Below are 24,649 nucleotides of genomic sequence, written 5' to 3'. Positions count from 1 at the left end.
AATAATGCTGAAGCCTTTTCATGACCAAAAGTACAAAGAGTGAAAAGCAGTAAAGCACTGTGGTGAGGAATTTTAGAATCAGACTAGATCTCTACTCGAACCATGACTCCATTACCTAATATTCTGACTTTGGAAATGTCATTTAACCTCTCTGAATCCATTTTCTACACCTGTAAAATGGAGGTAACGCTACCTACATGTCATAATGCTTTTCTGAGAATGAGAATATGTATATTAAGTACTTAATACTGCGCTTGATATATACTGTTTAATCGCTAAGAGTAACAATTAGGGGAATTCCTACTGAACTCAATCCTTTTCATAGCTTTCTCCTATGCTCCATCAATTGCTCTTATTTACAAGATATTTTTGTGAAATTTTATAAACTTTATGCAAGTGAACAAATTTATTAACAAAGTATGATTTGTATGACTCATACACTGTTTCTTCTATCTTTTCTAGGCTCACAAAGTTAATTTATTATTCTTAGATCAGTTTTGGGGCCAAACAGTATTTCCAACAGTACCACATTAATCTGAAAGGTGTTCTGCATCCCTCCCACACACTAAAGTACTTTTCCTTCTGAAATGTATTTTAAAGAGTAGATCTAACTAAGTATCATTTAAGCAAAAGGCCTGTAAAGGTTAATAACTCATAGTCATGAAAATCACTCATAACAAATAAAATAACGTTGACATTATCTCTAACAGTTAAATACTATTTCCAGAATTTTTACATTTCAGAGATGAGTTTTACATACACTACTAAATAAAACCTTATTATCCAGTACTAATCTCTAATACCATCTCTAAGAATTACATAGAGTATTCTAGAGATATTTATACTTTCTGAGAGTTCGGGCCTTAAATCCTTTAGTAAATTAATATTTATATTTTTATTGGAACTTCAATAAACTGCATCTTAAAATAATCCTCAAATTTCATTTTATGTCAAATTCTCAAAGCCTTTTCTTATCTTGCTTTTTGTTAAAACTATCAAAAAGGAAAACTGATACTTTAAAACTTTCATATCTGCCTTTTGGTAAAGTTACGCTAGGCAAATAGAAATGACCACCTGAGCAACTGTCGGTAAACAGGTATTTTACATTTGTGTAGCAAGTGACAGCTTTCAAAACACTGTTAAACACGTTTGACTCAATTCTCGCAATTAAATGAGTCAACGTGGCAACTTTTATTCCCATTTTATAGAAATAAAATTCAAGGTCAGTGACGTAACTATGAAAATTAGGACCTAAATCTTTACTTCTTGTAAATTAGGACCTAAATCTTTACTTCCATTTCATCACACTGCCTCTCACCTAGGTCATACAAGACAGTGGCTAAGTGGGATCTGAATGACAGTTATTGCCAAATGGAAAGAAAAGAGCATTAAAATGAGGTTGAGTGAATAAAACAGGAAAACTTTCAATCATATTTTGTACTTAAGGGGTTTTATATACAAATACTTAAGTTTTTGAGAATTTAATCAAAGAGAATGCTTGAGAGGTTATGAGGAAACACACACAGGCACTTTATTTGCAAATATCTGTGGGTGTATATGCAGCACTTTTTTCTTGCCTTAAAAATTCTGTTTGAGTCACAGTGGCAAATTATAACTTCTTTGAGAGGGGAAGAATTCTGCTCACAGTACGTCTTCGGGAAACGGTTTCACAATCCTTACCATATTTTATAAATAAACAGAGTTACAAAAAAAGGATTCCCTTTAGATAGAAATGATAATTTCTAAGAGCAACTCAGACTTTTCAAAAGCAAATAGAAAATTAAGCTACTTGGCTAAACATACATCTTTACTCACTTATAGATCTGTAAGACTTCTTATTTTGGCAAGACGGAAGAGCTTTAAAAAAAAAAGTAATGACACCCTTTCAAATAAAAAGAAAAGTGAACAACAGGAGAGGTGGATGGGAATGAAAGGCTCTGCAAGGTAGGTTCAGGCATGGTTTGAATTAGTAACATTTTCCCAAGATTAGTTTATTAACGGAGTAAACAGAGCATCCTGGTCAGAAGAGATGAAATCACAGACTTCTGGGATTCTCCTCAAAGTTAGAATTAATAAAGCATAACTTTTCTCTTAAAAAAATTTTCTCATCTTAAAAAAGATTAATAATTTGTCACTGTGACTCAAACAAAAGAACTAGGGATCCCTGGGTGGCGCAGCGGTTTGGCGCCTGCCTTTGGCCCAGGGCGCGATCCTGGAGACCCGGGATCGAATCCCACATCAGGCTCCCGGTGCATGGAGCCTGCTTCTCCCTCTGCCTATGTCTCTGCCTCTCTCTCTCTCTCTCTGTGACTATCATAAATAAATAAAAATTAAAAAAAAAAAAAAAAAAAAAACCAAACAAAAGAACTAAAGCAGGAAATATGCCCCTAATATAACCTCCCCAAATTCATATACACACCCACACATGTATTATTCTTGAACTCAGGCAAGACATTTCTTTCTAGCTATATATTACCCAAAGGTCTATATTTGGTCCCAGAATTTAAAGTAATGTATGGTAAGTGCTGTCTATAGAAACTAGTATAATTAGTTTGTTTTCCACTCGCTTTCTGTATGCTGACAGTCTCTCATCACTTAAGCCTTAATATTTACCTGAACCTCCGAATTAGAGTCAACAGGTTGTAGTGAAAACCATGTTTCTTTGCCACTGTGGTTACACAAGTCTTCTTTTTTGATGGCTACTTTTCCTATAGGAAATAAAACAATACAAGGGAAACATATTTTGTATTATCATTAGCAGTGTTATGCCTAACACTTTACAGAAAATATTTAAAAATAATTTGTACCTATTGGTACTTCAGAAATCCATTTTTATACAGTATATTTCTTTTTTTCCTCATTAAACTTTTGTTTTAAAATTCTAGGACAGATTTTTGGTCAAGGTGTTTCCTACATTCTAGAGAATGAAATAGTGCCTCATTTCCCCTTGCCCCTTGGCAGAACCTTTTCTGGGTAATTTTCAATCAAGAGATTAGACAAAAACTCAGTTGTATTTACATGCAACTGCACTTTTTAGTACTTATTCAGGTTGACATTTTCACCTAGGATACATTCCATGTAAAAAGCAATGTACAATGGTAGTGTAAACTGATCCTTTCAATCCTTTAACACTGTGAATAAAACATATGTTCTATCTAGGCAAACGTATTTTCATTTATTAAGAGTTCATAAGTTCCAATTAAAAGAAAAACAATATCCCACATCACTAACAATATTGAAAATGGACTTGAAAATTATTGGAGATGAAAACAGTAATTTTAAAATCTGCTTTTATCATAACAATACAAACACTGCTTCTGCTGGCTTCAATGCAAACATACACACACACACACACAATCAAGGCAGTTCCCTAAAGAGTTTTTACCTCTTAGAGAAAGATACAGTACAATGAACAAAGCTGTATGAGAGGAAGAAACAGAAATGTTCTTATTATAATGAAGTATTTGCCATGTTGGTACAAAGCATTTCCTTCCTCAATTCAAGTTTTAAGAAGCAGACACATTTTTGCATATGACTGACAATTTATTCCAAGACTCTACAAAAAAGCTTCAACAAAGGATATATAATAAAGTCAAAGTTCACTTTCTTTTATCAAATAAGAATTTTTACTTTAAGTGCCCTAATTATACTTCGTGCCCTTTCTCTTCTATCTTGGTCTCTTAGTTTCACATTTGAAAACTCCTAGAAAACAGTAAAAAAATTTCCTGTCAAGATATATCAATTTTTTGTGTATCAAGTGGAAAGGAAAGGCATGTCAAGAATACAAACCTAGAAAAATTTTCTTTAAAATTTTCTTTGGAATTAGGCAGCGGTGATGGTTGCACAAATCTGTGAATATATATACAATGTACGCACTGTAAATGTTAAAAGGGTGAGTTTCCTGGTATGTGAATTACACCTCAATAAAAAATTGTTAAAAAATTTAACCATATTAACATTTTAATAAGCTCATCTTCCTTTTCATGATCTGTAACTCAAACTACAAACACAATCTGTGTATGTGTAATTTTAAGGAAAATATTAAAATATACAGCTACAGATATTTTCTTTAGAGGGGCAAATGTATTAATATACAACCCAAATGAGAACTACTGAAAATTCATCAGCTGTATCCATTAACACATTAGCGTAATACATGTAAAATTTTAAAATTAATAAACTGGCCCTCATGATATGCACAAATGTTTCCAACTTTCTTTTAAATATAACTGGATGAAATCTAATGTAAAGGCCAAAATCTTCTTGTGAATATATGGAATTTATAATTCATCCAAATTTTGTTAAGAAATGTCACCAGGAAAATAATATATTTCAGCCTTTGTTGGTTGAATTCAAGATACAAAATGATGAGAAAACAAATTCTTCCAGTATCAAACATACAGACTAAAAGCCAAGTACAGGGGACGCCTGCGTGGCTCAGCTGATTAAGCGTCTGCCTTTGGCTCCAGTCATGATCTCAGGGTCCTGGGATCAAGCCCTGGGTTGGCATACCGGCTCAGCAAGGAGTCTGCTTCTCTCTCTCCCTCTCCCGCCCCCCTCCCCCCGCTTGTGCTTGCTTTCTCTTTTCTCAAATAAATAATATCTTTAAAATAAAATAATATAGCCAAGTACAGGATTTAGGCACTACCTTCAACACCCAAGGATTCTTTATATTGTTGAAAAAGTTTATTTATTTTTTATATTTTTATTTTATTTTTTTTGTTGAAGAAGTTTAAGTTAAGAATCAAATCATACAAATCTACTGGTATGTTTTACCTATGGATTATATCCAATTCCTGGCAAATCAATACAATACCAGGAATGGCTTAGGATATGGAATTATGACAATGTATTAAATATTGCATGTTGGGCACCTGGGTCAGTGGCTCAGTTGATTAAGCGTCTACTTTCAGCTCAGATCATGATCCCAGGGTTCTGGGATTGAGTCTCACATTAGGCTCCCTGCTCAGTGAAGAGTCAGCTTCTCCCTCTCCCTACCACACTGGCTTGTGCTCTCAATCAAATAAATAAATAAAATCTTTTTTTAAAAAGAAAAAAGTTATTTACTTCTTAAAATAAATAAACATCACATGTCACAAAGGATCCTGATTATCACGATTCTTTCAAGTGGTTCCATTTACCATTGATTCCACTCCAGATATAAACATTAAGACAATGTGTAACAGTCTGATACATACATATGCATACATGTAAATAGACAAAGAGATCTATATATCCTATAGGTGAAGTTCTTACATTTCAAGAACTCATTTTCCCCTTTAAGAATCTTGGTATCTATGCATCGTTTGTGTCTTCTCCCCAGAAAAGTATACAGATATTTTCTGGCATATAATTTTAAAAGATTTTACTCACCAACCAGAAACTCACTGGTAGATTCTGGTTGAGACCCCCCTTCTACAATTTCTAGGATTTTTAGATTTATACATAATTTATGAGCATGTACACAACAATATATATGTGTGTGTATGTTTATAAGTATCACCTAAGCAAGCCCCTAACTTAAAAATGGGGTTTTTAAAAAGGTTTTTTTGGAATTTTACTGGTTTGATTGATTCACTTACCCATTCAACAAATAATCACAGTGGCATTGTGCTTCAAATGTTGATGTAATTTCCAGGCTCCCCTAACCAAAGTATATTTAACCAATAATGCTTCTAAAAACTAGAGTAGGAATCTACCTATTCCATTTATGACTCACAACTCAGATCACTGGATATTCATATTCTGTCATAGGTGCCTTCCCAAAAGAGAATCCTTTCTTAGTTCATAGGTAAAAATCCCTAGAAGCAAGTACCTTCTTCCTCCTATTTCATATCTTGTGCATCCATGGTACTCACTGTCAGGAAAGAGTTGAATGGTTCTTGTCTTCTCAGAGAGAAACCCTAGTCTTATTAGCTACATAAATTCTGTGCCTCTAAGGGACCCAAAGATTGTCTTAGTTTAGTGTTTAACTATTTTGAACAAAATTAACTCATTACTTTAGTGGCTATGAAATCAATCACCTCAAGAAGCAAAAACAAAAACAAAAATCTCCCAGGAACAAACTACACAACAATTTAAATACTATTTCATTTCCCCACTGTCCTGACAAAACTCATAGACAGAGAGAGCTTAGACCAAAAATACATACACAAACACACCAGATACTGTATTAGTTCCTTAAAATAAGACAAGGAGAGGAAACACAAAAAGAAATGAAGGAACTGTGGGCACAGAAACCATCTTTGCTTGTCTCTCTCTCTTAAAAAAAAAAAAAAAAAAGTATTCTCATCTTTCCAGCACCACTTCTAAGCAGCATTTTCTTGCCATCTGTAAAAACTGTGTTATATTTGAGCCCCATTTTTAGACACAACATATTCTTGGAAATTTCATCTTGATACAGATTACCAATTGGCAAATCTTGACAGTCCTGTTCCTATGTGGACACTAGTAGAAATGGCTGAAAGAGCAGATAAAAACAGTGACAACTGTAACTGCCTATACAGGATGAAAATGGACCAGAAGACTGAACAAATAAATTCTGGCAGACAGTCAACAGCAATTCAGTCAATGGCAAAATTCTGATGCCTTAGTGCACAGAGTTTAGGTAGATACCTTTTGTTCTCTGTGGTAGACTGATATAACAATGATCTCCAATAAATTATACTTCCTTGGTCTACGCCACTGTGGTCCCCTCCACCACAAACTCTAGGTTTGGCAATGTCACTTGTTTTCTCCAAATGGGACATCAGCAAATATGATACAAGTAGAATTTTAATAAGCACCTATTCAGTAGAGCTTAGTCTCTTAAAACCCCAAAACCATGTGGAAAGGAAGGCCCAGATAACAGCCAGCACCAGCCATCAGACAGAGGAGTCAGGCCATTTAGTCCAGTCAATCTCCCATATTACTTGGTGAGCCCAGCAGACGAACCACCCAGTTGAGCACAGCCCAAACTGACAACACTGAGGATCATGGCCAAATATGTGGTTCATGTATTAAGCCACCAAGTACTAGAATGATTTGTTATGTAGTGATAGATAACTGATACCTATGAAAAAGGATATGGAAGTATAGTCCTAGGCAATTTTTAAACAGTAGGTTTGACTTCAGAGCTAAATGCCAGCAGAAATTATAAATCAAAGAGTTGGAAAAGACCTTAGCAATATTAAACTCAGTCTTATTTTTTTTTTAAAGATTTTATTTATTTATTCATGAGAAACAGAGAGAGAGGCAGAGACATAGGCAGAGAGAGAAGTGAGACTCCATCCCAGGACTCCAGGATCATGCCCTGAGCCAAAGTCAGATGCTCAACTGCTGAGCCACCCAGGTGTCCGTAAACTCAGTCTTATTTTATAGATAAACCAGGCCTAAGAAGGTAAAGTGATATGTTCAAGGTCACACAGCTAGTAAGCGACAGAATCATGAATGAAATTCATGTTTCCAATACCCCAGTGAAATTCTCTTATAATATTCTGAATTGAGGGAAAAGAAAAAAGTTGCAAAAGTCTACTAAAATAACCATAGTTTAGTTGTTTGAGAGTGTCTCTCTCAAACTAAAATACCTAGGAAATACACATAAAAAGATAAAATGTATGTTTTAATTTTCATATTATGATTCTCACTGGATATGGAAATACATTCTTACTTAAAGCTTTTCCCCTAACTTTTCTTTCCTTTTAAGAGAAGACACTACAGTTAATATATCATATATTATGACTTCTAAAACCTTGATTTTGCTACTCCCTATCTTTTTATAGCATAGTTCCTAGGTCTCAAGTTTTTAACTGATCCATAATTGAGTTATGTGCACTAACTACCTGACATATGAAGATGCCTAATATAAAATATGATGCCCCATATTGATAAGTTATCATTTCTAGGAAGGGGAAGTAGTCAGTGGTCAAAATTAGGATTATCTGTAATATCAATTTTTTTAAAAATTTAAGATTTTATTTATTTATTTATTCATGAGAGACACAGGTAGAAGGAGAAGCAGGCTCCCTGTGGGAAGCCCGATGCAGAACTCAATCCCAGGACTCCAAGATCATATCCTGAGCCAAAGGCAGACACTCAACCACTGGCCACCTAAGAGTCCCTCAATTAAAAATTTTCTTTAAAAAGAAAAAATTCATATACTACTTATACAATTAAAAATAAACAAACAAGCTCTTAAAATTATATTTGACCAAGAGCACCTGGGTGCTCAGTGTCTTACGCATCTGCCTTGGGCTCAGGTCATGATCCCAGTGTCCTGGGTAGTGTCTCGAGATGTGCTCCCTGCTCAGGGGGGAGTCTGCTTCTCTCTCTCCCTCTGCCCCTCCTTCCAGCTCATGCTTTTCTCTCTCAAATATATAAAATCTTTAAAAAGCAACAAAAAAAACCCCCCAAAACTATATTTGACCAGTACACATTCTCACATGTTAAGTTTGAAAGATGGTTCTCTCAATTCTAGTTCAAATTTCATTTCCAGAAAATGTTATAGCACTATTTAATCTACAACTTGGCAACCAAGAGTTATAAAATACTTGACTGAACTCAATTTTCAATAGCTCAAATTATTTTTAGAAAGCAGCAACCCAACTGTATGAGTTAATGACAAGAAATATGTCGAAATATAAAAACGGGGGGGCTCAGCGTTTTAGCGCCGCCTTCGGTCCAGGGAGTGATCCTGGAGACCCGGGATGGAGTCCCACATCAGGCTCCCTGCGTGGAGCCTGCTTCTCCCTCTGCCTGTGTCTCTGCCTCTCTCTCTGTGTGTGTGTGTCTCTCATGAATAAATAAATCTTAAAAAATATATTTAAAAACATAAAAATTCAAAAATGAAAACCATTTTCCAACTTTAAATTAAAGGGTACACACATATTGAGTTTAATAATAATTCTTAGGTGCAAAAGGAAAAAAAAACCTGCCACTAAATGTAGAAATTTTCTCTCTTAACAAAAATAAACTGATTTGCAAACAAAAGTTCTCACACCAAGTTATGGCTTTCTGATACCACTCCACAAAGAATAAATTGTCTTTTACTTAAAATTTTTTTGTTTAAAGTACAACTGACTTTTATTTTAAAAACAAAAAGCAAAGCACAGGAGAACTTTTGGAAATTGTAAACTTCAATGAAAGGCCTTTTCAATAAATACTGTATGATGACTAAAATATTATGTGTAAATAATGAAAATTACAAAACATTTTCTTAAGAAGACATGATACCAATTAGAGACACACACGGTCTCAAGGCTCGCTCATAAATCACCAAGAGCCTTTATCCAATTTTAGCCTGCTCTACCTCTCTCTCTAGTTGTTGACATTAGAAGATCTCTTGGCCTCCAGAGATATGAATCTCTCCTATCTCTCTTCCTACCTTCCTCATAAACTTTATCAATCCTCACTGAAGCCTCATTTTCCCAGCATTGTTCTATTAGCTACCAGGGCAATTTCATTCCTTCCAGCAGAGGCTTCCATTAATGCTAATGACTCTCAAATTCGCCTCTCTGACTCTTCTCTCTAAGCCTTCGATCTGTATTTCCAACAGTCAACCGACATGTCCACCAATATGTTCCCTGGGTAATACAAGTTTAACTTGTTTGAAGTCAAAGTCATCCTCCTCTCCTCTTCCCATCCTCCACTCAAAACTGAATGGTCCTGCTGTGTTCTTTATCTCAGTTAATGACAGACATAGAAACATTTTTAACTCTTTCCTATCTCATGTCCCTTTATCCCCTTATAGTCCCTAAATCTTACTTACAGCTCCTCCAGTGAAGTACATTCCCTCATTTGCATTCCCACTGCTATTGCCCTTTGAATCTCATTTGATAATAGCCTCCCTGACTCTAATCTCTCTAAACTATAAACTGTATATATGTAAAATGCATATATATGTACTTTAAAAGAATATATACGATTACATATAACTACATATATATATATATATATATATATATATATATACATTTCATATATATAATCTATAGACACTCAGTTTGGACTTTGGTAGTTACTGCTGTAGGCCCAGACAGTTGTTAAACTACAAAAGTATTCATGTATATATAGTTAAATGTAATTTTTAAAAGCCTTCTCATTCTTAAAAGACTCAACAATGTCTACAAGATAAAGTCCAAATTCCTTAGCACAGCTTTTAGGCTCCATCACAACTTTATACTCCCAGTTTTATACTCCCAGTTTTCACTTCTGCTGCTCTCTTCCTAAGTAATTTATATATTCTGACAGATACACCACAAACATGATTTATTTTTTCTCCTCTAATTCTGCTAATCCCCAATACCTGGAAATTTCTTCCTTTTCCTACCTAGGCAGTCTGTTAATCCTCCACCAAACAAGATTACCTGTTCTCTATGCTCCCAAGTACTCTGTTCAGACCTCCAGCACAGATCCAATTATAACAAATTAGAGTACTAGTGTGCCTCTCTGATAGCCTGGGAATAACATGAGTCTTACTCATTTTATTATTCCCATCCTTTGTATGCCACACAGATGTGTTTGTAAATGGTTTAATTGAATTGAGGATGGGGCCTCAAGGGTGATTCGTAATTGAGGGTTTTCTAGAAAGAGAAGAGTCCACATACAAATAAAGAAGTCAGAAGAAGACATACAGCTAGGAGAACACAGTCATTAAATTGTATTTTCCTTGGCTTTCAACAAGTTGAATAAGCAATCAAGAGTCAAATATGACACAGAGGCAGATAAGGATTCAATACTAGAAAAAATGCCTTTTGTGGCAAAGAAAAAGTATTTGTTATGTATGTAGCTGACAAAGTTAACATATTTAACAAATAAGTAGGTATAAGAATAAGTAAACCTATCCAAATGAAAAATGAGCATAAGAATAAAAAACTAGTTCATAGGAAAATTCATAGGAAAAAAGACTAATAAACATATGAAAAATTCCTTAAATTCACTGATAATCAGAAAAATACAAGCTAAAAAATATTATTTTTCACTTATCAAATTGGGAAAAATTTTTTTCAATGCTAATATCTAAGAATAACCAGGGTATGGTGAAATAATTATGCCCATGCCATGTTTGGGGGAATTTAAACTAGCACAGTATTTCTAAGGGGGCCAATGTAAAAAACATAGAGAGAAGAAATTTTTAAAAATATTCATACCCTTTAACTCAATATTTTCACTTCTAGGAATTTATTCTAAGAAGAAAAGACATGTAAAAATGTATACAAGAAGGATGTTTATAGCAACACCATTAAAAGCACCTAAAATCTGAAAATATAAATGTTCACCAACAACGAAGTAGTTAATACATTTCTTTACAAAGGATATTATTTAACAAATATTTTTGAAAAACACTTTATGACAGGAGAAAATGATCATTTAAAAAAATTTAAAAAAAAAAAGAAAACGATCATTAGATGAAAAAGAGGAAAAAACCGAATAGTGCAGGACGCCTGGGTGGCTCAATAGTTGAGTGTCAGCCTTTGGTTCAGAGCATGATCCTGGGGTCCTGGGATCAAGTTCCACATCGGGCTCCCCACAGGGAGCCTGCTTCTCTCTCTATGTCTCTGCCTCTATGTCTCTCACAAATAAATAAATAAAATCTTAATTTAAAAAACCTGAATAGTGCAATGTAATAATATAAATGCATATAATAAAGAATGAAAAGAAATATGTCAATTATTAACTATAGTTATTCCTGTGCACAATCACTACCAGTCACTAAGAACATGCAATAGTTTTATAATTAAATATATATTGTTTTTAAAGGTTATTTAATTTCCTCTAAATTGACTCTGGCAAACTTCAAAAAAGGTTGTCAGAAAAACGTAGAAGCAAGATTACAAAGATTTAAAAAGAAAGATGTAGTAAAGCAGGAAACGGATACAACTCATTTGTTAATGAGTTCAGTAGCAAAAGTAGAAACAAACTACGTGGTAGTTAAGAGGACAAAGTTAAACAAAGCTTAATCATTTAGATTGTGGAAAACCAGCGCATATTTCAAAAAAAGAAATATGAAAAGAGAGAAGAGACAGATGGAGATGATGAAATTCATGATACTAATAACTGAAAGGATAATACATGTAAATTATTGACCTCTTCCTGTTATTAAAATATAGACATTGGAGCAAAGACCATGAATGTGACACATGTGTGCCCATTTAGCTTTGTTCTACTCCATGCCCACAGATCACATCCCAGCCTTTGACAATTATTTAAGAAACAGGAGTGCTTGGGTGGCTCAATCAGTTAAGTGTCTCCCTTCGGCTCAGGTCCTAATCCCACGGTCCTTCTCCCTCTCTCTGTCCCTCCCCCTGCTTGTATTCTCTCTCTCGTGAATAAATAAAATCTTTCAAAAAGAAAAAAAAAAAGAAAGAAAGAAAAGAAAGAAACAGAGTTAATGGCCCCCAACATAGCCAGAGAGACAAACACACATTTAGATTAAAGCAAGTTATTACTTCTATTATAAAAACTTGAAAAATAAGTGTTCTTTGGGGGATCAAATACTGTGATCTTTGTAGAAAAACATTCTTTAGGGGCACCTGGGTGGCTCAGTCGGTCAAGCATCTGCCTTCAGCTCAGGTCATGATCCCAAGGTCGCTATATCAAACCCTGCTTTGGACTCCCTGCTCTACAGTGAGTCTGCCTTTTCCCTCTGCCTGCCAATCCCCCTGCTTTTGCGCTCTGTCAAAGAAATAAATAAAATCTCTTTAAAAAAAAAAAACAACATTCTTTGAACCATTCAGCAAATACTTCCCAAACATTTACTAAGACACTTCCAAAGTGTTACTGAAGCTGAGCATATAAATTAAAAATAAGCATCACAAATGAACTTGAAGACTAGAGAAAAAGCTTAGAAATGTTGAGAATATATTATTCTGTTATTTTCAATATTTTATACTTAGATAAAGAATGAGTACAAAGACCAATGCTGTGATTAAAGATAATTATGAATAGTACATACCTATACGAAGATCTCTTTGTAAAACATTCTTATCATAAACATAGAAAGACAAATACTGGAAAGTTCTTGGAATCTCAAAGTAAAATTCTTCACTGAAAAATGGGCTAGAGAGAAAAGAGGAAAACTCATTAAATTTAAATTTGACAGTGTTCTCACATAGTATTTTCAATAAAATAAAAACACCATAGGTAAAAGTTTTGAAAGCTCCAAAATTATTCTCTATGCTAAGTTTCAATTAAATCCTGTACAAACCAAGGTGAATTCTGAGAGGACCTCAACTGCCTAGTTGAGCTCTGAACAGCTTTCCAGGAGTCCTAAAGACAGAAGATTCAGTTACTGCCTGTAGTCATGTTCACTTAAGGTGGACACAAATGAGAGTTCAGGACAGTGTCGTTCACACCATCATTATCTCAGAAATATGTATAGCTATATTAATCACAATATGTAACACAAATGGGTAATATTACATAAAGCATTATTTTAAAATATTTTTTAAAAATTAAAATAGGTTTTGTTTTTGATTAAGATTTTATTTGAGAGAGAGAGAGAGAGAGAGAGAGGGCACGCACACACGAGCAGGAGAAGCAGAGGGAGAAAGGAAGGGAGAAGCAGACTCCCTGCCAAGCAGGGAGCCCAGGATCATGACCTGAGCCAAAGGCAGAGGCCTAACTGAATGAGCTTCCCAAAACAGGTTTAAAAAAAAAAAAACAACAGGTTGTTTTTTTCAAAAAAAGATTTTATTTATCTATTCATGAGACACACAGAGAGAGGCAAAGACATAGGCAGAGGGAGAAGCAGGTTCCCTGCAGAGAGAGCTGGATGCAGGACTCAATCCCAGGACCTGGGATCGTAACCCGAGCCTAAGGCAGATGCTCAACCACTGAATCACCCAGGCACCCCAAAACCCAGGTTTTTTTTTTTTTTTTTAAAAGAGCTTTATTAGGGTATAAGCTACATATAACAAAATCAATTTAAATGACTGGGATGCCTCGGTGGTTCAGTCAGTTGAGTATCCAACTCTCAGTTTCTGCTTGGGGCATGAACTCCATGTCATGATATCAGCCCTGAATAGGGCTCAGGAGCTGGGTGTGGAGTCTGCTTAAGAGTTTCTCTTTCCTTCTCCCTTTGTCTCTCCGCTTGTTTGTGCGTTATGTGTGCTCTGTCGCTAAAACAAATAAATATATATTTTTAAAGATTTTATTTATGTATTCATGAGAGACACAAAGAGAGAGAGGCAGAGACACAGGCAAACAGAGAAGTAGGCTCCATGCAGGGAGCCCGATGTGGGACTTGATCCTGGGACTCCAGGGTCACGCCCTGGGCCAAAGGCACGTGCTAAACCTCTAAACCACCCAGGGATCCCCACAAATAAATATTTTTAAAAATTAAAGTATAGAGGTTAATGATTTGTGTTCCCTCCATTCCAATCAAGATATAATAACATTTCTATCTTCCCATAAAATTCCCCATATACTCCCCTGTAGTTACCCCACCATATCTACCACAGACAACCAGTGATCTGATTTCTACTATATAGATCTGCCAAAGAATTTCATATAAATGGAATTAAGTAGCATGTACTCTTGTGCCTAGCTTCTTTCACTCAGCTTAATAACTATGAGATTTTTCCATTTTGTTGTATAAAATAAGTAGGTCATTTGTTTCAACTGCTGCATAATATTCCATTCATGAATATTCTACAATCTATTCTCCTAGTAATGGCATGTGAGTTGTTTCCAGTTTGGGCTATTAAAAATAAAGAAGCTGCTCTAAACATTTTTATACAAGGCTTTTTCTGAACATATGCTTTCTATTCTTTTGGGTAGGTAACTAAAAGAGTGGAATTGCTAAGTTGAAAGATAGGTGAATTTTTAATGTATAAGAAACTGTCCAACTTTTTTCCAACATTGGTATATGAAACAAATGTGTACCATTTACACTTCTACCAGCAATGCAGGAGAGCCCCAGTTGTTCCATTTCATTGTCAACTTTTGCTACTGAAAGTCTTTTTAAAATTAACTATTCTACTGAATGTATGATAAATTTTTACATCTGTGTAATCTCTATCCCAATCAAGATACAAAGCATTTCTATCTCCCCAGACAGTTCCCTTGTGCTATCACCTCCTCCATACTGTCATAGGAACCAGTGATCTGATTTTGAACATGACACATTATGTTCAAGAATCTATAGTGACAGAAATGGTTTTAAACTGCATTTCCTTGATGACTAATGATGATGAATATTTTTTCATGTGCTTGTTGGCCATTTGTATATGTATTCCTTTGGGGAATATCTATTTGGTTTTTTCCCACATATTTTAAATGGGCTGTTTTCTTATTGGTTTTGTTTTTGTTTTTAAATAAATTCTAGATGCAAGTCCTTTGCCAGAATATTTTCTCCCAGCTGTGGACTGCCATTTTATTTTCTTGACAGTGTCTGTTGAAGAGCAAAAGGCTCTGATTTTGAAGAAATCCAGTTTATCAATTTTCCTGTTTTATGACTAGTGATTTCTGCATCATAAGAAATCTTTGCCTATCCCCAAATTGCTAAGATTTTTTTCCTATGAAACAATTCATTTTTATATGTTTATTTTAAGAATGTTATTTTGAAAAAAAAAAGAATGTTATTTTGATGTTTAAATGTTATGAAGAAAAAAAAATGTTATGAAGACATAAATCTCTGAAATGCTAGTAAATATCTTTTGTCAAGAGCACTTCTTTCCTGAGAATGTTTTAAAGAACTAAAAGATACTTTGAAAATGTCCCCATAAAATGCAATCTCTTTAGGATGCCACAGCTTAAAAAGAAGCTGAAATGCAAAGAAAAATACTCTTCCAGAAGTTATTTCTAACCTGGTACAGAAAACAGCTGACTTAGCTTTTTAGTTGTTTATAATGCCTGGTCAACTTTTGTCAATGTATTTTCTACTTAAAATATAATCAAAATCAAGTTTTAAAAGTTGGTCTATCAATGGGGCACGTGGGTGGTTCAGTGGCTTAAGCATCCCATGATGCTCAGGTCATGATCTCACGGTCATGGGATAAAGCCCAACACAGGGCTCTGGGCTCTGTGATCAGCATGGAGTCTGTTTCAGATTCACCACCCACCCACTCCCTGTGCATGTTCTAATAAATAAAATCTTAAAAAAAAAAAAAAAGTTGGTCAATCAAAATAACTAGGTCCTCTATATTAATCTCAACAAAAAAATTGACACAAAAACAACTATTAGGCAAAGACATGGTATGTTTAGGTATTTTCTCCTTTGCATCATTTCATAAACAATTATAAAATGAAGGATTTCCTTTATATTTCACATGTACACTCAAATATTATTTTTATTTTTTATTAATATTTATTTATTTGAGTGGAAAACAGAGGGAGAGGGAGAGATAGACTTAAGCAGATTCCAGGCTGAGCAGAGCCAGCCACTGGGTTCGATCTCACAACCCCAAGATCACAACCTGAGCCAAAACCAAGAGTCTGACACCTAACCAACTGTGCCACCCAGGTGTCCCCCAAATGTTATTTTTAAAATACATTCTAGGAATACCTGGGTGGCTCAGTCAGTTAAGCATCTGCCTTTGGCTCAGGTCATGATCCCAGGGTCCTGGAATGGAGTCCCAAATCAGGCTCCCTGCTCCACAAGGAGTCTGCCTTTCCCTCTCATCTGCCTCTTCCCCTCAAATAAATAAAATCTTAAAATAAAATAAAATACATTCTAAGGCCAAATAAGACCACCACAAAATTACTCACTAAATCATCTGTATCACCACAATGTCAACAACCTAATCCCCAAATTTGGGCATCCATATCTTTAATTAATTAATTAATCAATCATAATCCATCTGAAGAAAACTTTTCAAAATGCTTAGTAAGAAGCAATGACTGGACGTTCATAGTTTTTAAAACAACATTCTACTGCTATCACTGACATATGATCATGCATAGGACTCCTAAGGAAATTCCCAGCATGTGGAAGAACAGCACGAGACACAAGCAGTATTGCTGGTTTCTCACTTTGTTTATATACCACTCACTTTTTAAAAGGATTTGAGGTAAAAATTTAGGAGCTATAGGTTCTATATGTGCCTCTTACCTGTTATGAAATCTATATCCAGACTACCTATAAAAACTGTAATATCGCAGTAAGTCAATCAGAGAAGGACAATCATTATAGGGTTTTACTCACACAGGAAATATAAAAAATAGTGAAAGGGATTATAGTGGAAAGGAGGAAAAATGAGTGGGAAAAATTAGAGAGGGTGACAAAACATGAGAGACTCCTAACTTTGGGAAACCAACAAGGGGTAGTGGAAAGGGAGGCAGGCGGGGGGATGGGGAACTGGGTGACAGGCACTGATGAGGGCACTTGATGGGATGAGCACTGGGTGTTGTACTATATGTTGGCAAATTGAACTTCAATTTAAAAAAATGTGAAAAAAAAAAAACCTGTAATATCCAAAACCCATAGAGATCTAAATGGTATCTACTGACTCTAGACCTGATAGCTTACACAATAAGCGAAGAAAACACTGACATGAAAGCAAGGTTAGCAGGGGTCTATGCACATGGTGTAACTATTGAAACGACCTAAGATAACTAACCACTGCTAATCTTAAAATATCTTCCAAGTTGCTATGCATCTAGAAAAAGAATTTAAGATGGATAAAAATAGTTGGTTTCATCATCTTTTCCCAACACAAATATCTAGAAAAGCAAGGGTTTAAAAAAGAAAAAATAAGCTAATTTTAGTCACTAATTTACAAAGCTACATATTAGAAACTAACACAAGTATTCAATTTATGGACAATTATTAGCTTTGTATATCACAGATTTTTTTTGTGATATGGAATTAGTGTACATTAAGTAACAAACTGAGATTTAAATAGTTTCAGGTTCCAAGCTCCATTTTGCTTCTAACTTCCTATATTATATCCACTAATTATTCAGCCTTTTGGGGACTCAGTTTCATCATGTATAACATATAAATAACAGAATTCTAAAAAAACAGGGACAGGTGATTTATGATTACAGATGTGTAGTGCATTACTTCAAATTTTCGGGGGCTACTAAAGTATTTTCAGCTTTATACGATGTCTTTCCTATGAAGAACACTATAGACAGTCAAAATTATAAACACTGACAATAAAGACATAAAGAAAAAAATAAAGACATAAAGAGAAAAGCTACACAGGAAAAAAGGAAAGTGTAATGAAAATAGATTATGAAAAAAAGAGCGTCAAAAAATAAATTCTCAAAATGCAATTTACAGGAGTTATGACACTCAATACTCTACCCATGACATGTTCATTCCAACGACTCCCCACGCCCTTGTTTTGACTCTTATCTCTGACCAAGACCGCATCCTGCCAGCACAACTTTGTGCTAGAATTGTGTCCACAAACACTTACAGGGCAGAGGTGGCACACTCCAATTTTATGAATTAGAATTTACTAGGATCCTCTCAAGAGTGATATTACACTTTCAAAAGATGAGAAATTTACCTAAGAATTCATTTCCTTACAATGCCCTTAGTTCAGTGACTTGTATAACTTTAAGAAGTAATTTATTCTCAAGAGAAAATGATGTATTCTGAGAAAAGTTCAAATGAATAGGCAAAATTTAGCCTAGAGAATAAACTGAGGTATATGATAATTGTTTTCAAAAAGTTGAAAGATGTCATGTTAAATATGGTATTCTCCAGAAATCTAAGGCATAGAATTAGCAACAATGATAAGGAAGATAAATTTTGAGGCAATGAAAAATCACAGGAAAGCAAGCACTGCATCTATCTTGTTCTTGTGAATGTATGAATAAATAGCACCCAGCAAACTCTTAGTATATAGTAGGTTCTCCTTTTGATAGACATTAACTGACTAAATGTAAGAGCTTTCTAAAAGTCAGAATAGTTCTAAGACCAAATAGGTTGTTTAAGAGGCAATGAACTTCTTGGTCTCTAGAATAAACATCATTAAGCAAATGCCAGATGACCGCTTGTCAACTATAATTGTCAGAAGGAATCAAGCAGTTGTAAGGCAGCTGATTAGTCCAGCTCAATAAATATCAAGGCTCCTTCAAACACTGAGATTCTGTAATTCTAAAAACAAATCCAGAATGTAAAAGAAAAGTCTCAGATGAAGAAAGTCTTCTTGATGATTACAGGTTGGAAAATGTACAAAATTTAGTAATCAATATGTATCATGAAAGATAATTTACTAATTTTTTTACAAACCTTAAAGACTTTTCAACAACTTGGGTACGATAAACTTCTTCCTGGTCCAAATTTATGGTACAGAAACAATCTCTCATTTTGTTGGGTCCAAGATATGGCAATAAATTTTTCGCTTCACCTGTTGGCACAAAAATTGAAATTGGTGTTAAATATCACCAGCTGCTTCATGTTCAAATTTATACAGGATGAATTCAATCCAAAAGAACATGCAAGCTATAGCACAAAAAAAAAAAAAAAAAAAAAAAAAAAAACCCTCTAGAGATAACAGAAAGATGATCAACTTGATCCAGTGAGACTGAAGAGAGGATCTGCATGTAAAGGGGAGTTGTGAGGTCATATTATACCATTGTTGCCCTGCTTCTAGAAAAGGGCAATCCCCACACTGCTCTCCAGCCCAATCACCAGTGCTACCTCAAGGACTTGACTCTACAATGAATCCCTTTTCTGTATCATCATTAATTTTCCTCTCTAGTGATCATTCTTATCAGCACATAAACAAGCTTTTAATATTTCCCAATTAAAAAAAAAAAGCACAGAAAGGAAAAAATCCCCCTTGACTCCACCTTCTCTCTTGTGGTATTCTAGTTCTAGACTCCCTTTCATAGCAAATCTTCTCAAAAGCAATCATTTCTAGTCATTGTCTCCAATTTCTTACCTTCCGTCCATTCTTCAACCCTCTCCCCAGTCCAGCTTCTAACTCTGTGATTGACATGGCAACTGTGCTAGAGAGGGATGCCAACATTTTCTATATTGCCAAATCCAATGACCATTTCTGTCCTCGTCATACCTGCTCTGGTGGAACTATTTAGTAAAAATGAACACTAATATCCTTCCTTTAAAATGTCCTTTTCTTATCTCCCACAACCCAATGCTTCTGGCTTTCCTTTAATACCCTGGCCCTCTGCCTACTTTCCCACCTCACCTCTAAATACTGCAGTGCTTCAGGGCCCCAGTTCTAGACCACCTTCTCTTCTTTCCCCCATGGAAATTCCTTCAGCATGGTGTTAATGCTGATGTCTCTTAGGTCTGTATTTCCAGGCCTGATCTCTCCTCAACCCTAGATGTGAATATCCAACTGCCTCCTTGGATATCCAGCAGGCATCTCAAATTTAATAAGTCTCAGACAAGCCATCTGATTTCCTCCACTAAAACATGCTCTTCCCCCAGTCTACCACCATCTTCCTCTCTTTTTCTCATCATCCTCCCAAAACCTCCCCCACATCCAATCAGTAAATCCAGCAAACTTTCAAAATAGATCTCAAATCCAACCACTTCTCCTTGCCTTCACTGGCAATCCCCCACAACCTACTCTCCACCAACAGTGTGATTTTCTCAAACATATTCTTCAGAGCAGTCACTCCCCTGCTCCAATGCCATTCCATTTCACTTAGAATACAATCCCATTTCTCAATTCCCACTTTCATGGTCTACACTGCCCTACTGCCCTCTCATCTCTGACCTTTTTTTCTTCCTACTCGTCTCAGTGGTCACCCTCTTTCCATTCATCAACCATGCCAAGTTCATTCAAGCTTAGGGCCTCTGCCTGGAATGCTCTAACCCTCGGCTTCACATGGTTATTCTGCTTAGCATTCAGGTCTCAGCTTAAATGTCACTTCCCTAGAGAAACCTTCCCTAACTATTCTGTCGAAAGTAAATAATCCTGCTACCATCGTATATTTCTCTGTATTCTTGATAGCATTTATAACTATCTGAAACTGGTAATGTTTACGTGTTTATTTTCTGGTACTCTCATTGAGGCCTGAGAACTTGGTAATCACCAAAATCTAAAATAGTTACTGTCATACAGTAGATACTTGAGAAATGCTTTTAGAATGAATATTAAAGAAGCCAGTAAGTATAGTGGTGAAGTTCTTTTGAGATGCTCACAGTCCAAAAGCACACAGAAAAGTGTGTGTGCTGAAATCAGACACTAGTGTACTAAATTAGGAAGCAAGGTAGTTAGCACAAGGGAAATAACACTGCCCTAAGAATTGTGAAACTAACATTCCTGTTTTACCTCTGTTACTAAGTGGCTAAATGGCTTCAGACAAATCATTAAAGCACAGCTTTCCTGATGACAATTTGGGCTAGATAAACTCAAATTTCTGTCTGCTTATCAAATTTAAAACTAAAGGCTATTTAAACCAATATATTTTAACAAAGCCTATCAAAAAATCAAGAAGCACCTATGAAAAACTCAATAAACCGTTTTTTATTATAATGAGAAAATCAGTGGAAAAGCACAAGATACTCATTAAGTGTATCATTGAGAGATTTTAAAAAATCAAGTTACCACTTAACCAGAATAAACATACTTATGTTTATCTTAAGTCAGAATCAGGAATCTTTCAAACGACTTAAAAATTGCCTAATATGGGTTGGCCTTTACAAATAAACCAGTTTCCTAACAGGAAAAACTAGTATATATTTGAATTTGTACCCATCTATTCTCCTCTTCCTAAAGACTAGATGTCCCTTCTCTTATCCAAATCTCATCTTTTTTTCTGTGCTCTCTTTACCCCATTCCCTCCCTCTCATCCACAACACTGTCCACCAATTCTGTTTTCATTACTCTCAACCTTCTTCTCCTTTAAGTCTTTCCTTCTTCTTTGATGTCTCCTCTCAGTATAATCCACAGTGCTGTTTTTTTAAAACCAAAAATCCAACTAGGTTACCATAAACAGCCTAGAACATAAACAAATTTAGAATTAAATCCTAATAAACATGTTCTATATCTAATAAGGGAATCTGGAACACTAAATTACTGCCTTTGAACAGGTTCCTATTTCATTCACATATGTGCAGCTTGTGAAAACCACACTGTATAAACATATACCTATTCCACCACCCACCTTTTTAAAGGAGATAGAACATGCAGAATCTAATGAACTTGACATCATCAGATATGCTTAGAGTTAGTAGAAAACATAAGGTCAATGTAATATATGAAACACACTCAACATTATTTCCTATAAAACCAGTTATCATAATCTGTACTGTCACTAACCTATGTTTAAATCACACCAAAGGTAAATTCATCTAATCATACAAATATGCTGATTAAGTCAGCTATAAAAACTTTATAGTAATTAACTGACGCTTTATAAAAAACATAAATGAAAATAACCGCCACTTTATACAAAAATAATCGAAAGTGAAGTAATAAATGGGTAGAGAACTAATGAAAAAATGTTGTAACCATTTTATCTCTAAGCATAAAGTTATTTTAATAGCACACATTTTACAGTGTGCCATACAGAGACAAAAGTGAGGAACTTTGAAAGACTGTACTTGTGTCATGTGTGGTATATGCATAGGGCCACCCTTTGTTCTAATTATGGGAAGGAAGGAAGGGGGGGGGGAGAGGGAGGAAACACAACTACTGTTCCTTGAAAACTTATTCTATAACCTCTGCTCCAATCCATTTCCTCCTACTCACAACCTGAACTTGCAATTGGCCTCTGTTTCTATTCCTTTATCAGAACCTTCAAGAACACTAACAATATTTTTTAATACTTTATTTACTGATTTGAAAGAGACACATGTATCTCTTTTGCTGATTTGAAAGAGACACATGTGCACATGTGAGTGGGGGGAGGGGCAGAGAGAGACTCTCAAGTGGACTTGGTGCTGAATGTGGAGCCTGAAGCAGGGCTCAATCCCACAACAAGATCATGACCTGAGCCAAAACCAAGGGTCAGTCAGACTCCTGACTGAGCCACCCAGGTGCCCCTTGAACACTAATAACATTAAGTACCATTAAATCAAATGACTGGGGATCCCTGGGTGGCGCAGCGGTTTGGCGCCTGCCTTTGGCCCAGGGCGTGATCCTGGAGACCCGGGATCGAATCCCACATCGGGCTCCCGGTGCATGGAGCCTGCTTCTCCCTCTGCCTGTGTCTCTGCGCCTCTCTCTCTCTCTGTGACTATCATAAATAAATAAAAAAAAAAAATTAAAAAAAAAATAAATAAATCAAATGACTGTCAGTTCCCTCCTTACTTGACCATGCTTCAATATTTGAGAACACCAATCTTTCCTCAGTTTAGATAACCCATTCTGACAGTTTTGTCATTCCCTCTTTCACCCACTATCAACACTTTAAATGTGAAGAAACTTTTGGCAGCCACAGATCACTAAATTCATCATGTAGGTAGAGCACAAATTTTATATATTTTTAATGTAACATTATAAAATAATAAAAATATACTAAACAAATACCTAAAAGTTTCTCAATGTTGTCTATTAGTATTATTTGTAATCTTTCTCAATTTATTTACATAGCCCATTCGATAATGGCTAGCTTTAAGGAGCATCAGGGTCTGTATCTGTGGTAGATATGGTCGATCAGTGGCCATCATCCATTTCAGCATCCTTTGGTATATGATTTCCTGAACTGCAGACTAGAAAGCTAAAAACTACATTCCCCATCCTTTTTTGCAGTTAGGGTTGTGGATATGATTTAAATTCCACCAATCAGATCTACTCGCTAGAAATCTGGAGAGCAGAAGTGAAGGAAGGTTGCATTTAGGCTGTTGCTACTAGTAATTACTATCATGGAGAGATCCAAGTTTTTGTGCAGCAGCATTTTCTGAAGTCCCTCTATCCAGTCATAGGTTTTATGGATATCAACATGAAGGGCACAAGACTTCCATTCTGTCATACAGGTTGTAGCAGGTGTGGCTTGGGTCTAGAGCCAGCAGCAGTAACAACAACTTACAGATGAAGATGGCTTCTTGCTCATGGCTATTTCCTAATAGTGGCAGGTTCCTGATCACAGCAGAGATGGCAAGGTTCTCAGACACGCAGCTAAAAGGTACAGCTTCCCAATTCTGCAGGTACCTTTCTGATCCTAAAAGAGGTAGTACCTCCCTTAGTAGCTCAGCTGCAATGTGGCTTTAGAATTTCATTCATGAAAGTTTAAACTACAGTCTGTTTCCTTAGTCAGAATTTCCAAAAATTCTATAAACCACTTAAAAAAAAATTTTTTTTAAAGTCAGCTCCAGGGACGCCTGGGTGGCTTTGTGGATGAGCGTTTGCCTTCAGCTCAGGGCGTGATCCTGGACATTCCAGGATCGAGTCCCAAATTGGGCTCCCTGCATGGAGGCTGCTTCTCCCTCTGCCTGTGTCTCTGCCTCTCTGTATGTCTCTCACGAATAAATAAATAAAATCTTTAGGGATCCCTGGGTGGCGCAGCGGTTTGGCGCCTGCCTTTGGCCCAGGGCGCGATCCTGGAGACCCGGGATCGAATCCCATGTCAGGCTCCCGGTGCATGGAGCCTGCTTCTCCCTCTGCCTGTGTCTCTGCCTCTCTCTCTCTCTCTCTGTGTGACTGTCATAAATAAATTTAAAAATATATATTAAAAAAATAATAATAAATAAATAAAATCTTTAAAAAAAGTAAAATAAAATAAAGTCAGCTCCACGCCCAATGTGGAGCCCAACACAGGGCTTGAACTCACAAACCTAAGATCAAGACCTGAGCTG

At 35.7% G+C, this 24,649-nt stretch overlaps 1 protein-coding gene across 3 annotated transcripts in view; it reads right to left on the bottom strand.

The window, feature by feature from the left end:
• RASA2 (RAS p21 protein activator 2) overlaps positions 1-24,649 on the bottom strand; it is a 144,465-nt gene that overhangs the window by 79,242 nt on the left and 40,574 nt on the right. For all 3 annotated transcript variants that reach the window (XM_035704945.2, XM_025448775.3, XM_025448776.3), the window contains 3 exons: positions 19,166-19,283; positions 12,932-13,035; positions 2,614-2,708 (listed from right to left, as the gene is read on the bottom strand). In XM_035704945.2, the coding sequence (XP_035560838.1) occupies positions 2,614-2,708; positions 12,932-13,035; positions 19,166-19,242 (276 nt within the window). In that variant the 5' untranslated portion in view covers positions 19,243-19,283. The remainder of the gene's footprint in view (positions 1-2,613; positions 2,709-12,931; positions 13,036-19,165; positions 19,284-24,649) is intronic.

The sequence above is a fragment of the Canis lupus genome, chromosome 23 (assembly GCF_003254725.2).
Source record: "Canis lupus dingo isolate Sandy chromosome 23, ASM325472v2, whole genome shotgun sequence".
Classification (NCBI taxonomy): Eukaryota; Metazoa; Chordata; class Mammalia; order Carnivora; family Canidae; genus Canis; species Canis lupus.
This window is presented reverse-complemented; position numbering and strand designations above follow the sequence as displayed.